The 17287-nt window shown below is 36.5% G+C and overlaps 3 protein-coding genes across 4 annotated transcripts; 2 read left to right on the top strand and 1 right to left on the bottom strand.

The window, feature by feature from the left end:
- Positions 1–2930: 2930 nt before the first annotated feature.
- On the top strand, positions 2931–7900 carry LOC113521890 (uncharacterized). Its single transcript, XM_031909930.2, has 4 exons — positions 2931–3278; positions 4539–4715; positions 5984–6085; positions 7334–7900. Exons 1-4 carry the CDS (start codon positions 3147–3149, stop codon positions 7466–7468), a joined length of 546 nt encoding a protein of 181 aa, XP_031765790.1. The 5' UTR covers positions 2931–3146; the 3' UTR covers positions 7469–7900.
- A 1923-nt stretch (positions 7901–9823) lies between these two features.
- LOC113521889 (uroporphyrinogen-III synthase-like) lies at positions 9824–11604 on the bottom strand. 2 transcript variants are annotated; one of them, XM_026907545.3, is made up of 2 exons: positions 11387–11604; positions 9824–11311 (listed from the first exon to the last, which is right to left on the bottom strand). In XM_026907545.3, exon 2 carries the CDS (start codon positions 11218–11220, stop codon positions 10471–10473), a length of 750 nt encoding a protein of 249 aa, XP_026763346.1. In that variant the 5' UTR covers positions 11221–11311; positions 11387–11604; the 3' UTR covers positions 9824–10470. The 2 variants fall into 2 exon arrangements, with proteins under 2 accessions (XP_026763346.1, XP_026763345.1); XM_026907544.3 differs by having other exon boundaries at positions 11411–11604.
- Positions 11605–11921: 317 nt separating this feature from the next.
- Positions 11922–14985, top strand: LOC113521771 (uncharacterized). The gene is made up of 2 exons (XM_026907425.3): positions 11922–12653; positions 14391–14985. The coding sequence occupies exons 1-2, from the start codon at positions 12363–12365 to the stop codon at positions 14640–14642; spliced, it is 543 nt and encodes a 180-aa protein (XP_026763226.1). The 5' UTR covers positions 11922–12362; the 3' UTR covers positions 14643–14985.
- Positions 14986–17287: the final 2302 nt, after the last annotated feature.

Below are 17287 nucleotides of genomic sequence, written 5' to 3'. Positions count from 1 at the left end.
ATACTTATTAAATTGTTGTGAAACATTGTATAGTATAATAATATTGTACATATATTTGATCGATTTCTGTGTGTTTTCTTATAGTGAGAATCTGTAACTAGCTTTAAGATTTAACATTTACACGTTATACGCACAAAAATCTGCGTCTTCATAAACACTTGATTAGTCTTATGTTCACACTGAACTATGCTCCGCGCAAAGCTTCGTCTTCGTACAAACGATGTTTCGAGAGAGCCAAGGAAATATTGATACGAATGGGCAAGCCTTGTGTTAAACACTCGCATCGACACACTACGACCAAATTGTTGGTATCCTGAGGAATTCTCGAAACCAACGATCTTTATGATTATATAGAGAGTAATGAGGATATTCTAGAATGAGGAGTAATTGTTGTTCCATAGTTTCTACTTACCTCTCAATGGGAGAAAGTCGTGAGTTTATATATATAAATATAATATTCTTTACGCGAGTCTGATTTTGATGCTAGTCATTTTATTAGATTTGATAAGCGTTTATTCATCGTATATTTAATTATGCATTGACATTCCTCGAGTAGTTTACGTACTGCACAAGTATTTCACAGTCCAGTTACATTTTATACGTTGTTCCGATGGCGTCCGTTCGTTTGTTTCTCTGTCCTGATCTCCTATTCGTCCAGTTGGTATAAGTTGTATTTACACGCATTAGAGGTTGACTATTGAAATGTATATTATACCAAGTCAGGGGTACGTTTCTAGTTTAAGCGAAGTATATAACGGTGTCAAGTAATAACTGTTGTGTAGCGGCGACGGGCGGCCGCGGCAGTGTCCCGCCCCGTGTGTCCAAAGTTCATTTCGACGTGACGCTTGTAATGGATCAACTTGTTTGCATGATATATATATATATATATATATATATATATATATATATATATATATATATATATATATATAATGATGTTCATAAGCGAAATATAGTTAGTACGTAAGTGAAGTTCGATTGTAATAAGAATTGTTATAGGAAATAATTTTATACTGTCTGGTCTGTCGTACACGTTCCATGAGCTTAGGATCTTTGTACTGTTGTTTAGTTTCTACTGTGGACCGCGTGAACCGTGCGCTGCGGACGCGTCCGTGTACTCGTCCATGTATTTATTCGCATTTATTGCACTATGTAAACGGTTTACGAGTCTGTTTCTCTCTTGCTCAATTTATTTGGTACACAATCTTGGCATGTCTTGGAAAGAATGGGAAATAATCAATAATTAAATCAATTGTTTTTATTATATTAACAGGGACTTTCTAGAATTAGGTTGTAGTTGTTTGAAGGAAATAAATAACAACTAATTTGATTATATTATTGATTCACATATAATGAGAGAATGACAGCAGAAATGATTGTGAGAAGTAAACGTCACCGTCATGTCTGTACGTCCAGTGCGAAAGATAGAAAGAGGCGAAATGTCTATGTACAATTGAATTAACCTACTTGATGGAAAAGAAAGTAATGATGTTGACAAGTGGCTATGAGATGAATATTTACAATATTTATTTACAGACGCCACAAGGTGTTTGTGTTAATTGATTGTATACAATAGTAGATTATATTTTTTTGGCTTGTTTCATTTTGAAAGTAATTTCAATAAAAAGATATGCCAATACTGTTTACTAAATATGTCGAGTAATTCAAAAGCAGAATGTATTTATATTCTATTTATCAATATTATTGGATACATTTATGCAATTTCTTTTTTTTTATATATAATTGTACACTCCATACATATCACAATGAAATATTGTATTTTTTTTTAAATATTATTTACATTTTACTGTATTTTTTTTTTATAAAACCTATGTTGACGGCCATTCGTTTTACTGAGTTGCGTGCGATTTGGAATGCTTTGTGTGTTACTTGTATTGTAAGTGCCGAATGTGTGCTCTGTTTTTCACACTTGGCACTTTGTAAACAATCTTAGCATGTCAAATAAATAGTACATAAAACGAACAAATCCTTAAGAGGTTTTCTTTCAATGATTTTTATTTCCTTTGAAAAAAAAAAACCAAATCAAAGATGTGCTAAGATTATTTATTTAATATGCTAAGTTATAAAAAACAGACAACTATTATATGTTCACGTTCACGAGAGAGCTACCTACCATAAGTGACCGTGTACGGTGAGTCATTTTTACTTTAAAATTTTAACGATAATATATGGTTTTATACAATTGTGTAGTTTTTATATCTTATATCGTACGCGGCAGATAATATCGTCAAATAATTTATGGCCATTATCCAAAATCACAGCACTAGATATGAGATATCAAGATTTTAAAGTTCATAATTGCTTTTTATCAAATAATCGTAATCAAATCAAGTGGCATGTCGCAGACGACTTGTTCAAGTCGGTATTTATTGACTTGGCTAACGGAACGTAACAATGTAGAAATGTCTTTATATGGCCACCTTAAATGCGTATACGTTTGTTAGAGTTAGGCTAATTGTGATAGAAATTGTTCTTATTTATCGGTTTCTATTACCATGTTATCCAGGAGGATTAATATTTCTATACTGGTATAATGTCGAACTTTAATATTAAAATAAATCTATCCATTAGCATCAATTCAATATCAAATACAAGTATGGCATAAAAGGTACTTTTTACTTATTGTGGTCCTTCGAGCCGGATATCTCATATGGCATAAATTATACGATGAGAAATAGATATTACGTAAACTATTACGTAGTACGCCTTACGCCACAGTCGAAGTTAAAAAGATCTAATAGGGTTCATGGATACTTTATTTAAAGTCCTTTACCAATTAATTATTCCTTTACTATGTTTACATATAAAGAAGGTCAAATTAAAAATGTTCAATAATTAGGAAATAATCACACAAATCTAGATAAGATAAACTAACAAAGATAAAAAAGTAACTAGAAATGTTATCAAGAATCGGTATTTTTTCTTTTCTCTGCACCAATATTAGTTAATTAATATTCTAAACGTTCTTCAATAAAGATTACATTAATTATTAGGAAAAAGACGCCGGTAAAAAAACAGTGTGAAAATTTTTAACATTACAATACTAGCTTTGTTTGAACTTTGGATGTTTTCCAAAATTAGAATTTAACAAATATTAAGGACGGATAAAGGTGCGATAAAATAGAATGACGGGGCGGCTCCAGTCGCCGTTGTCTGTGGACGAATCGATGAAAAGTGAGAGTGGTGTGCTCCGGGACTACTACAGCGACACAGACTACCTGGTGTCGCCGAGCGGCGTATTGAAGATTGCATCTGTTGTAAGTCATTTATTGGTCGGAGAAACACGCCCTTTGTGCACATTTGTGAAAAGAACTGTCCCATTGCTAGCAGAGGGATGGATTAATGGGGCAACTGCCCTTAGTTCAGAGGGAGATTGTGTACAAAAGTCGATTGCTTGGGTACCTCTGTCCCATTCGTGTTTCAACCGTGAAGCAGTTGTGTTTGCATGGCTGTGTTTCGGTTTGAAGGGTGGGATATGGCGTGAATTTACTGGGTACGGAGGAATAACACTTGAGTCCTCAGGAATGACAACGCATGGGGGGGTATCATGAGCGAATCAGTATACTCTGTTATGTCCATGGTACTGCTCATGTGTATAGGCGACGGTTACCACTTTCCATCAGGTGGACCGTCGGCTTGCTTGCCATTCTAAGTTGTATAAAAAAAATACTCTGGCAGGTTGCTTCCGCGTGGTTCCTCCTGGAGAACCATCATGCTGAATTTTAGCTGTATTCATCACGATGAACTAACTGACCTGCCTTGTCAGTTTCACCTATCATCCGTCACTGGAGCCCCACCGGTGTATACCGTTAGTGCGGACGAGTATTGTTCATAAATTAACGGCTCTCAATGTTTTGTGATGAGGAGATTCAGCATTCAGCGGTTAATAACTGAAATGATGAAGCTGCGACCTGTATTTTACCATAAACATGGATATTTTGTCTTGCACCGTTCAAGGCAGTTGTTTGTTTTAGAATTTTTTACTGGATGCCTTTGTTCCTTCTATTGAAAATTTGTACCTGTATCACTAAATTGTGGCAGGATCCTAGGTTTTGTCCGGCACCGAATATCTTTTAGATGGCGTGGTACTCCCTAATGGTAAATAGTATAACATATGGCAACGCATGGGGGGTATCATGGGCGAAACAGTATACACTGTTATGTCCATGCTACTGCTCATGTCTATAGGTGACGGTTGCCACTTTCCATCAGGTGGGTCGTCAGCTTGTATGCCATTCTAAGTTATATAAAAAAAAATATAAATTTGGACTTGCGTAACATGAATATTTTAAATAAATACAATGAAAATATTGCTGATGAAGCCGGGAAACGGGGCATCGGAATTTCATAATAGCATACTCCAGTCCAGTTGAGTTTGGACTCGTTCGTATGGTGTCATGGTATCGTTTAGTACCTATATATGATATCGGAACTCTACTAATGGAACCAGAAGGGTAATAAGCAACATTATTTTGCGATCGCGCTGCGTAACGTCATGGTGTGGTGTGCGGCGCCAGGTGGTGTCGGTGACGGCGGCGGCGCTGTTCCTGGGCGGCGGCAGCTGCGGCGCGGCGCCGGGGCTGGCGGCCAGCGCGCCGTCCGTGGCGCTGGCCGCGGCCGCCGCCGCCGCGCTGCTGTGCGCCGGCGCCGCCCTGCGCGTGCCGCTCTTAGCGCCGCAGCTGTGGCTCTACACGGTTGGTACTTGCTCTCTACAGACTCTCACCACCGTAACAATTCATTAACGTCCCCCTGCTACCTACTTAATACGATGTCTCCGAAAGCGTTGTCGAATTATGTATACTTCGACAACGCTTTTAAATTACCTTAATAATTATAACATTTCTTTAATAATCACGTGAACGTGCGATTTCTTTTATAATTATTTTATTCAATGTGGAGTAGTGAACGGACCGATGGCACACCTGATGGAAAGTGTTACAGCACTCAATGATATCTATAAAGAGCAGTAGCTGTAACGCTAGTCGAAGCTCTCATTTTTTTTTGATGGGTGAAAATAGTATGGTAACCCCGCCTCCGCTAACATGATACGCTGGCGGAGCACCAGTGAAGGGTGATCGATAAGAATGAAAACAGGCCAGTTAGCCCATCATGATGAATTCATCAGGAATTAACCATAATAGTTTCCAGGGGGAACCGCGTGGAGGTCGACCTGGTATATTGTTAGCAATGGGATTCTCAGTCTCCATTACTAACAATCCCTTTCCCCCAGCTCTCATATTTGAGAAAGTGTTTTGGGTACTACTATAAACCACAATTTATTTACTATATACCTATTCCGTCTGCGTGCCGTGTAGTCCCGGCATAGAATGGGCCATCCCTTTCCCATGGGTGTCGTAAGAGGCATCTAAAAGAACTCAATGGTCGAGAAATAGGCAGCAGCATCCCTCTTAAAACATCATAAAGTGTAACTGTAGTTGCCAACCCGTCTGCCAGGCGTGGCAACTACTGGTAAAACCCCACATGGGGAAAGCGTATGTTCAGCAGCTAACAGCTAATATGATGAATATAGATACCACCTAGAAATATCAAATATTAGTTTTTAACTAGGTAGGTAGTATGTCAGGGATGGCCAACCGGTTGTTCACGACTGTTAGTCCAGTCGATGGTGGCAAGGCAAAAAAATATAATATTTTGCTAATCTAGCGGAAGATGCTCGGACGCAATGCTCACACTAATATAAATAAATAAGTAGTCACTGAGAATAATTTTCAGTTTTATGTTTTCCCTCTTAATAAAATAAAAAATACTACAATACTACCTAATTGTGTACTAAACTATGTTGTTTCATTTGTGATTTCAAGAAGTATGTAATTGGTAGAACGCACAGGGTTTCGTCAGTAAACAGTAGAGCTTAGATCTAGTCAAGTTGACCATCCCTGGTCTAATTAATACGTAATTATTATATCGATTTTAATATGGACACCGTTGTGTACGTTTCCAGGATATAATAGTGTCGACGGTGATGGGTGTGCTGCTGCTGGTGTCCGCCATCCTGAGCATGACGCTGTGCGACCTCGCCCGCCCCCTCGACTATGTACACGGAGTTAGTTGGCATTCAGTTTTATAATAATTTCCTAACAGTATTCTCCTTCACGTAAAAGTTAAAGCAGTTGTGTTTGCATGGCTGTTTTGGTTAAAAATGCAGTGAAATTTACCAGAGGGAGACTGGATATATAAGTTCTCTGCGTGAACGTCTATGCCGCTCAAGTCCCTGTTGTGAAGTTGTGTTCCCATAGCTGGAGCTAAATATGCACAAAAAACAGTCATCTCTTTTATTATGACGATAAAGATGGTAGAAACTTTTTTTTTAATGATTATAAATGAAATGGGTTTGAAGGGTGGGATATGGCGTGAATTTACTGGGTACAGAGGAATAACACCTGAGTCCTCAGGAATGGCAACGCATGGCGGGTATCATGGGCGAAACAGTATACTCTGTAATGTCCATGGTACTACCAATGTCTATAGGCGACGGTAACCACTTTCCATCAGGTGGGCCGTCAGCTTGTTTGCCATTGTAAGTTGTATAAAAAAAAATAAAAAAAAATCCCACCCTCCCTTTTGCATAACTAGCAGGCGTTTCGATTTTATCGTAGTGAAATAATGGATACTAATTGGATTAAAATGGAATGGCAACCTCGATTGTCCTATCGTTAGGTATATGTTGGCGATGTTTTAGCGTTAAATGATAGTTTAATAATTGTTAATTTAACACTGCACGTATAAACATAGATACATGACTCCATAGGTGAGATTGACGTTAGGTCAGTTGGCCCATCGTGACTGTTTCATTTTTCATTAACAATTTATATTACAATAGTTTTTACAGGGCACCACTTGGAAATCAGGTGGTAAGGCTTAATATAAAAGCTTAAGTTTGTTACCAGTGAGACCACAAAATAATGATAGGGACAATAATCGGCCATTGTCCATTAAATAGACATTTATACACAATAGGAGCCACAGACAGTCCTCTATGTCGAGGCTATTTCGACGCCGAAGAAACGGCTGCTCACGTAATCCTGGAATGTGAGGCTGTGGCCCATCAACGTTTAGAAATCTTCGGAACGGTGAGATCGCTCCGTGAGGCCTATGAAGATTCCAGGAAGCTTCTGTGCTTCTGGGCGGAGCTAGGTTGGCTGCACTAGCCACTCATACGCACAACGGCCCAAATGAGAGGCTAAGCGCGGAAAATAGAGTCTTTTTCACATTTACATAGCAGTGAGACCAAAAATTACCATTACTAGCAATTCTCTCCTCTTTCCCCTAATGTAAACTTGTGTGTACGCAGCCCCTGAGCGTGGGTAGCGCGTGCATGGTGGTGGGCAGCGCGGCGCTCACGTACGGCGCCGTGTCGCGCCGCCTGCGCCGCCTGCAGCCCGCCGTCGAGCCGCCGCGACCCGTCCTCGTCGAGCAGGACGTCTGACCGCCCACGCCCACGTCCACGTCCGCGGCACACGCGCGTGCGCGATCACGTCACACATGCCGCAGTTGCCTAGTGATTTGCGTGCCAATTTATTGTCATAAGTAAACTTAAAGCAGCACTTGGAGCTCCTTCATGGAATTATCGAAAATAGTTTCGATTTATCGGCATTGCAGGCTAATGATATTTTCGGGTCCAACTAGGTGTTGTTATAAGAGAAATAGATGTCAAATCTCTTTATAGTAATGATTACGTATTTACTCGTTTATAGCATACTAAAATGTAGTTAGACAAGACAAAATGTACCGTAAATAAATGTTCTATTTTTGTCTTTATGTTTATGTGAACAATATTATCATTTTATGTTTAAAAGAATGACTGATATTTTAGTTTAAGGCGTTTAATATATAATAAAGATCTATGTTTTCATTTAAATGCATAGTTTGATTTAAAGAATAATTCTTTTATTATATTCGTAATTGTCAATTTTATCTGCTGCTCTAATTTAACATCATTAGTTGTATAACATATATATTTGTGTAGGTAAGTATATGTATACCCTACATATATACATATATGTGTATGTATATACAATGTAGTAATATTTAGACATATGTTAGTAGTAAAGTAAATGCTTTATATTATTCTCAATTTCGTGTATAATATAGTATATGTCATATATGTGTAAGTATATTTGTTATTCATATATATTTATTCGTTTATATATGTAATTTTAGTATGTATGTATATCAATAATTACTAGTACCGCATTCCAGTATTCTGACACTTCCCTATGGTTGACTGGTAGAGAATGCCGTTAGATGTTAAGTCCGCCATATGTACACTGACTTGTATTATATAATTGTACATTGAAGTTTAATTAAAATAAATAAATAAATTATATTTAATAGATGTAACCTTCTCAATTATAGAAAACTAAATGATAGTATTTAGTTTTCTTTAATATCTATTCCGGTCTAATTAAACCGCGGTTTAATTAGACCGGAACACTTTGTCTCTAATTTCAGGGGAACTTAGTCCTTAGTGAGAGCATAAAGACAGACAGCTTTATATGTTAATTTTCGAATTTGCAAAGTTATATCAAACATAACAATACTCAAAAGCATATAATTAAGTACCTAATTTTGAGTATTACTTTTCTGTTATGTCCATGGTACTGCTCATGTATATAGGCGACGGTTACCACTTTCCATCAGGTGGGCCGTCAGCTTGTCTGCCACTCTAAGTTGTATAAAAAAAAATTATTGGTATTACGTATAATTACTGAGGACAAATCATGTTATGCTATACATCATCATACCAGCTTTTAACTGTCCATTGCTGAACATAAGCCTCCTCCTTAGAGGGTCTTGAAAGTAGTTATCACGCTTGGCAGGCGGGTAGGCAACTAACTGCAGTTAGGTTTTAGAGATGTTTTATTAAGGATGCTGCTGTCCATCCCTTGCCCTCCCTTAGTCGCCCGTATGACACACACGGGAACGGAAGGGGTGGCTTATTCTATGCCGAGACCACACAGCTAAAGTTATGCTACCTAAACTATGAATTTTCATGCTTAATAATCAACTAAATGGTCAGTGAAACAAAATGCTAAAACAAAATTTAGTTTATTATACAGAATATAAACATTTTAAACATATTTAACATTAAAATAAAACAAATTTAAATTTGGATAAAATTTGTAGAAAATAAATTAATAATCTTGAATATAAACCCTTTTGATTAAAAACAATAACTAAAATTTGTTCACAATAAAATATATTACTCAATGAGTGGTTTGAATTGAAACCAATATCTCTATTTAGATTCTTTTTTAACATAATATAAATTTCATTAAAACACTGATGGCCAATATAAAATTATTTTACATATTGAAATTTGTTCATTTAAGTACTTTATTGCAACAGAAAACTAAATTAAACAATTATAAATCCTAAATGGAATAATTTATGATTTGAGTCTTTAAATGTTTGAAAATGGCTTTAATCCACAACAATTAGACACCAATAAAAATATTTAACAAACATTTTAACCTAATGTCAGTCTTATGAACAGAGAGACAGGAGTATTTGTTTATAATGTGGCAGTATAAAGTATAATATGGTGAAAGTAGGCCTCTAGGCCAATTGGAATGCAGTCAAGCGTTTACCATACTAAGTATGTGACAGTACATGCGGCCCAAATTGTCAAGTTTCTCAAAAGGATTATATTGTATGTAGATATCAGAACACTTGACTTGGAATTATTCAGATTTAAGAACATACAGAAAGTGTGTATTTAATTATAATTACCTATAAATAACTGAAACTTACTTCTAACCAGCCCATCTATGTCTAGTAGTGTTAATGTATAAACTATATTTTTCGTTAGTCATTTTATTTAGTAAAAAATCTTCTTGATGCATCTTATTTTAAAACCGACTGCATAATATAATAATAATTTATCTTTTTATCAAGTTTACATTTTTATCAAAACAATTTCTTTATTTTATTACCCATTACTAATAATTGGGACAATGGCATTATATAATAACAAGACATCAAGATGGTTCATGAAATATGTAAACAACTACTAGTTCTCTATCAATTTCCAAAAATGATTTTCAGAGAATTTTTAATGTTTTAGTTGTCTATTAGAACATTTCCTAAAGAATCACTCAGAAATAACATGTAATAATCTTTGAAAATTTACAGAAATGTAGTATTGAATGTTTTCCTTTTATATACACAATTATACATATACATTTTTGTTTTAAAAATTTATACTTTATCACAATGTTGTTCTTCAAATGCAATAACAATTTACTTATCACAGTATTAATCTTTTCCAAAGTAAAAAAAATAGGTATTATTAATTTTTAAACATTATTAAAGTTAGATAATTTAGGCCTATCATATTTTTATGATATAAATTTATTACATTTTTATTTAATTTGTACTTATTGTAATTTATTACAAAATCAATGTATTACATTGCAAATTTTAACTTCAATTATTTAAATTTGAGAAGTATGAGTTGACAGACTCCAAGATGCTTTCTGCGACCGGTTTAGCTGCCACACCAGCTATATCTAAACCAAGAATCTCAATTTTGTGTGCTGTTGAATTCCCTATAGCAAAACGTGGCAATGTCGACAATTTATTGTTGAATGTCTGTAGCTGTCTGTGAATGTACTCACACCCTGACGGACTGAAGAATACCATGCAGCAGGGCTCCTGTGTGCTGTCACTGAGCGCCATTAAATCCTCCTTTAGATTTTCATTCTCTTTAGTTTCATATACTGTAATAGAGTCTACTGTAATTCCCTGTGTCTGTAGAATGTTCGGAAGAGACTCAGAGCGCAGGCTGCCACAAGGGAATAAAAATTTTGAAGTCTTTGAATTTTCCCCAGCAATTAATTTAGCTAAGTTTTCAGCATTGCCTGTGGTGCTGCCTAGTGCCTCCAGGCCTAGTAATAGTGTAATTTTTTGGCTGCTTGCGTGTCCAACAGTGTAGACCCTCTTGGTACTCCATGTTACAAATTTAGTAGGATCCCAACATTTAGAGACTGCTTCTACGGCTCGTGGGCTCGTCAGTATAAGGCCCTCGTATTCGTTTTGTGAAAGTTTTTCCTTGAGTGTGTCCAGATTTATGAATGTGAATTGTAATGGTTCCACAAATGCAACTTGGTAGTTATTATCAGTGAAAACTCTTTCGTAATCTTCTGAAGCACTTTTGAATAACACAACTTTCTTCATATTAATGTAGATGGAGGCACTTTCAGCAAAGTTTACTGGCGGATATTAAGCGAGTTCTTTGTGTTAATCTTTACAGTGAAGCTAGTTGACCCTGAGGAAGAAGGATATTGTTATTCTTAAACGCTAAACGTCCACAAGTAGTACATTCTGTTAAATAGGTAATTACCATGCGAGACAGCTTGGCACTTACATGTTGATAATAAATTAAATCAAGAACAGCAGGACTTAAGTGAAGTAAATATGACTGGAACAAATATAAAACAAAGTGTAGGACTAGTTTCAAAAAATTTTCCGCTACAATAGGATAGAAATGTACAGAATAATGTAATTTTAAAACTTTATAGAATGGAAGACAACAGTAAAGTTGACAATTATAGTTGTGATAGATAGATGACATTTGAATGACGTTGTCAATTTGACGGATATGTCGACGTCTATTTCTATCCATCACGGATCAAGCATAGTCCCTGATATCCTTCTTCTATGATTTCTATAATAGATTAAGCATTGTACCTTGGAATTCGCTTTCTACGATTTCTAGGGTTGAAAACCATGTTATAAATTAAAAATGTTCGTTTCATATTTTTTACAGATACGATTTACGTCCCTAGATGGAAAGTATAATTATAAAATATTTTATAACGTAGTGATTATTTGATGATGATTATTTGTTCTGAGGGTATAAAAGTATTATCATTGATTTAGTATAACGTGTTTCTAAGATTTTTAAAGTGCGTGACAGTAGGTGTTATAATTATAACGTAGCAATTACTTGTAGCGCATTCTTTCTGCCTCGGTTGTATAGCCAACTCTTTTTTAAACTATAATTGGTGTACACCAATCGTAGTTCAAAAATAGCTGATAGAAAGAAATGCATAATTTTTTGTTTTTTTTTTCACGGTTTGCTTTGTAATTGTAATTAACCTTTTTAAGTCCAGAAGATTTTGTTTCTGTTATCAAGTCGCTGTCTCTTCTGTCAAGTATCTATTTATTCTGGAAAATTATTTTTGATACTTCTTATATTTAAAATTATTTTAATAAGATTCTGTCAAACCATTTTATGCTTATAACAGTATTTAGTACAAGTAATTTGTTTTATGGGGATGTGAGACAAGGATTGATGTGCGTGGCTCCTTCTTCCGATGCCGTTGAGCACATGTACGAGCGGGCTCGTGGTGACGGCGCTGGTGGCGCTGCTGCTGCTGCCGGCGCAATACTACGTGCCGAACTTGTACTTCAAGTCCGACGAAGAGTTCCAGACTCCGCCGCAAATCACTCCTGTTCCCACTTCTACACATGTTTGGTTCGACCTTGCGTCCGCTCACGTTCCGCCTCTAGACCTCATTTTCACAATCGTATTGCTGACGCTAGCTTTTATTACTTATATATTCGAATGGATCCAAAGGAAAATAATGGAAAGAAGAATCATGAAGGTGATTATAGATTTTCGTAATTTCCTTTACATAATATATTTTAAAATTGTTATTTAATTGTTCTATTATTTATCTAGTGCATGGTATAAAATCAGTACCCATTTTGAAACATTCTTAAAAAAACAAGTTACCTACTAAATGTAAAAAAAAAAGTTGCATAACTTTTGCATGGATACCTCCTCGTATTACGCCCAACTCTGCTGTTAACTTGCTTGTTTGCTGTTGTTTGGTTGGTTCGTAGCAGTGAAATTATCGGATACTGTAAATGTCTTTGACTCTTATGGTGTATATAGATTTTTTTTTAATGGGTGATAATGGAATGGTAACCCCCCACCCACGCTATCGGTATACACCGACGGGTTCACCAGTGAGTGATGATAGGTGAGGATGAAGCAAGTCAGTTAGCCCATCGTGACGAATTCAACAAGAATTGTTCACGATGGTTCCCCCTGGAAGCCTATATATATTGCTAGCAATGTCGAACTCCATTGCTAACAATCCCTTTCCCCCATGATGTATAGATTAATTATGCCTAAAGATATTAAAGTTTTTTATTACGATCATGTGATTCAAGCTCTATGAATTTTAAATGATGCATCCAGTGCATATGCTGTTGTAAGCGGCAGTAGGTTTTTTTTCCAAAATAGCGGCTGTAGGTTGGCATAACCAAGTTATTAAAACAATCAAATTTAGATTATATAGATAGTGTCTCCATATAAATGCTTCGCCATAAACAGGTCAACATTTTTTTTAACACGTATTCGTGAATTGGAATACCAGATTATAAATGATTAGTTAAAAATTAAAGCAAAGGTTGTTGTAATATAAAATAGTAATATAAAATATGATTATTGTTAATTATTAAATCCTCTAAAATATTTATTTATATTTTTAACTAGCCGCGACTTCTCTGGCGTGACTCAGTAGGTATATAAAGTAACCTATATACTTTTTATAGTATTTTATGTGTGGTTATTAGATTGATATAACTTTTTTATTTATAAACCGATTGAAATGAAACAATAATTAAATGTTAAGTGGAGCAAATCGCAACGCATTAGTGAAAACTGCATTCAAATCAATTAAGCCGTTTCTGAGATTACCGTGTACAAATGTACAGCCAAACATACAAAAATTCTAAAAATAATTGTTTTGGATTTTATTGCGTTTATAAAGACCCATATAATAGTTTTCCTTACATATCTTTCATGTACAGACAATTGATTAAAAATAATACAATCAATTTATATTAAAAAAAAAAATATATGTTTAGTAAATTTTGAGTCCATTATTAATTCTTGTAACATTGAAAAATGATGCTAATTTTTTATTGTATACAACGTTGTTTAAAAAAGTTCAGTTAACTGTTAGTTGAAACCGAAGAAGTTGATACCGTTATAAAAAATCTCAAGAGTGATAGTACTACGGGATGGGACGGCATATCTACAAAACTGATAAAAATGGTCAAAGATTACATAGTTCCAGTAATAACGCACATAATAAATCTGTCTATTAAAACGGGTGTTTTTCCTCGTATGTTTAAAATATCTGTTGTTCATCCAATCCATAAGACGGGGGACAGAGACCGTCTCGATAACTATCGACAAATTTCAATTCTATCATCCCTATCAAAAATATTAGATGCTCCATCTATATAATCAAGCTTCCAAAGTACCTAGTTGATTTCCTTATTTTTGTTAGACGAATATATATTAGCGACACACATACAATTTACAGTTGAATCAGTATTTGAGTGCGAGCCTGGACCGACTGCGTGCGTGGGATGCCCGCCAGGAGCAGCTGGAGGGGACCCTGAGGATGGTGCACAACGCCACCGCCGAGTACAACCTGCTGCTGTACCTTCTACTGCGCAAGCACCGCTGCCTCGCCGCGCACGCCGGCCCCCCCTCCAACTGCTTCTTCGACAAGGATTTGGACGATGAGCTGTTTTCTTTAAGGAATCCCAACCTCGAGCCACAAGTTCTATGACGAGTGATTCTAGTGTTCCTCATACGTGGTCTTTGTTTGTTGAATATACTTACAATAGTATTAATTTGTTAGTAAGTTCATTTAAATTACTTAGTTTTTACCTATAGTCGGTTCTCCGTGTGGTCACAGCATAGAATAGGCCACCCGTTCCTTTCCCGTGGGTGTCGTAATAGGCGACTAAGAGAGGGTAAGAGGTGGGCAGAAAGGTTCCTGTTAAAACATCTCCAAAGCCTAACTGCGGTTACCAATCCATCTGCCAAGCATGGCAACTACCGGCAAAACCCCCTTGGATGGAGGATTATGTTCAGTAATTCAATAAAAATTAATGAAAATGTAACCAAATGTTGTTGTAATTATTACAGAAAGTTGGAGACTTTGTACAAAAGTCGTTTGCTTGGGTACCTCTGTCCTATTCGTGTTTCAACTGTGAAGCAGTTGTGTTTGCATGGCTGCGTTTCGGTTTGAAGGGTGGGATATGGCGTGAATTTACTGGGTACAGAGGAATAACACCTGAGTCCTCAGGAATGGCAACGCATGGAGGGTATCATGGGTGAAACAGTATACTCTGTTATGTCCATGGTACTGCTCATGTCTATAGGCGACTGTTACCACTTCCCATCAGGGGGGCCGTCAGCTTGTTTGCCATTCTATGTTGTATAAAAAAAACTCTTTGAATAAAATTAACAACAAATCAAAATACACGACACGTGACACGTTGACACGTAAATCGATTTTTGATTTGTACTATTTTTGGCCATTTTGGCCAAATTAGTTTTTTGCTCGGGTCAATTATTATATCGTCATAGTCGTAGAATACTGACGGATCTATATATGTAATCTTTGTCAGATCCGTCACTATTCTACGACTATGACGATATTTCCATTATATTTAGTTGAAACACACTATAATTTTTTCCAATTCGCCCCGTGAATAGAATATTCATTTCTTTGATGAATGCGGTCCCGGGTTCGATACTTTGTCCGGTGAATTTAGAAATAGAAATTCATGAAAAGAACTCTTCTAAATCGGCAATGGAGTTTTACTTGTGTACTCGCGTCTCGTTTGTGTGGCGCTTTTATTTGATATAAAATGGCGTCTTTTATGTATCGGTAAGTAGTAATTTATTATATTTCAATTGTAATTTGTTAATTGCCTCGGGAAATACAAAATACAAAAAATATTATTGTCCATGGATTTTGATTGATTTTAATTTCGCGTAACAAATAGCTTTTAGATTTACTTGGTGAAGGTTAAAGAAAGAAGCCATGTTGATTGGCAAGCAACGTTTCGGGTTGTTGATTTTCTCGTATAAATAAAGTAGTAATAATAAAAAAAAGTAATAAAATAGAGCAGCAGCGTCCTTTTTAAAACTTCACTTAAAGTCTAACTGTGGTTGCCAACCGGCCTGCCAAACATGGCAACCAGTAGCAAAACTCCCCTTCCGGAGAAGGCTTATGTTTAGCAGTGAACAGTTAAGGGCTGATTTTTTTTTATACAACTTAGAATGGCAAACAAGCTGACGGCCCATCTGATGGAAAGTGGTAACCGTCGCCTACAAACATGAGCAGTACCATGGACATAACAGAGTATACTGTTTCGCCCATGATACCCCCCATGCGTTGCCATTTCTAAGGACTCAGGTGTTATTCCTCTGTACCCTGTAAATTCACGCCATATCCCACCCTTCAAACCGAAACACAGCCATGCAAACACAACTGCTTCACGGTAGAAACACGAATGGGACAGAGGTATCCAAGCAATCGACTTTTGTACAGTCTCCCTCTGGATATGATGAAGATGGTAAATAAAGTAAGATGTTTTGCTCTTTTCTGCATCTTTTTTTAATAATATTATAGGTAGGTTTCTTACTCTTATTTAAATTCAAGATCAGGACGTAACGCGACGTGATTACAGGTAAATTACAGATGGATTCTTATCTCTGTACTGAAAACTGAGACTTGCAAAGTTGTCTATCCCTTACACAGGTCAATGACACAAAAATGTTAGACCTCAACTGCAGTGAATGGCGGGAACAGCTTCATTACAACTACCCACATAAAGATCGTTAGTCCATAGTAACGCGTTCGAACTTTGAAATGAGTATCCCATCCGAATCCGAGTAAATGTTGGATCGAACCCAATCTCTTTATCTATTTGCCAAACATGATCAAATCAACTGACAACAATAATTGAAAGAAGGAACTACAGGGCCCCGGCGACGAATACAAAGTGCTTCATTACTGGGATCATATTGTCGGTGGATGAGCGCAGCGCAGCGGGCGGCGGGCGAGCGCTCGAGATGAGCTGATATTTTATGCGAGCAGACTTGGGCCCGAGCACGTGACGCGGTCCTCACACCGGCACCGTACAGATTTACAGGTGTAGCATATGCTGAGCTAATATATTATTAGCTTACTTTACTAGTAGCTGACTTACATATTTTTTTATTATAGCACATGTGACCATACCGTCGTACATAGAGACAATAGGGTCCATGAATTTTTTCCAGAACGATAAATTTTTACCAGAGGGAGACTTTGTATAAAAGTCGATTGCTTGGGTATCTCTGTTCCATTCGTGTTTCAGTCGTAAATCAGCTGTGTTTGCATGGCTGTATTTCGGTTTGAAGGGTGGGATATGGCGT

Source organism: Galleria mellonella, unplaced genomic scaffold (genome assembly GCF_026898425.1).
Source record: "Galleria mellonella isolate WM207_F2 unplaced genomic scaffold, CSIRO_AGI_GalMel_v1 utg63, whole genome shotgun sequence".
Lineage (NCBI taxonomy): Eukaryota > Metazoa > Arthropoda > Insecta > Lepidoptera > Pyralidae > Galleria > Galleria mellonella.
Note: the sequence above shows the minus strand (reverse complement) of the source record. Positions and strands in the feature narration are given on the sequence as shown.

Coding starts and splice junctions, on each gene's coding strand:
- LOC113521890 (XM_031909930.2), top strand. CDS start 3,147: ATGACGGGGCGGCTCCAGTCGCCGTTGTCTGTGGACGAATCGATGAAA. Junction 4,716..5,983: donor CGCAGCTGTGGCTCTACACG/GTTGGTACTTGC, acceptor GTACGTTTCCAG/GATATAATAGTGTCGACGGT. Junction 6,086..7,333: donor CCCTCGACTATGTACACGGA/GTTAGTTGGCAT, acceptor GTGTGTACGCAG/CCCCTGAGCGTGGGTAGCGC.
- LOC113521889 (XM_026907545.3), bottom strand. CDS start 11,220: ATGAAGAAAGTTGTGTTATTCAAAAGTGCTTCAGAAGATTACGAAAGA.
- LOC113521771 (XM_026907425.3), top strand. CDS start 12,363: ATGCCGTTGAGCACATGTACGAGCGGGCTCGTGGTGACGGCGCTGGTG. Junction 12,654..14,390: donor TGGAAAGAAGAATCATGAAG/GTGATTATAGAT, acceptor TACAATTTACAG/TTGAATCAGTATTTGAGTGC.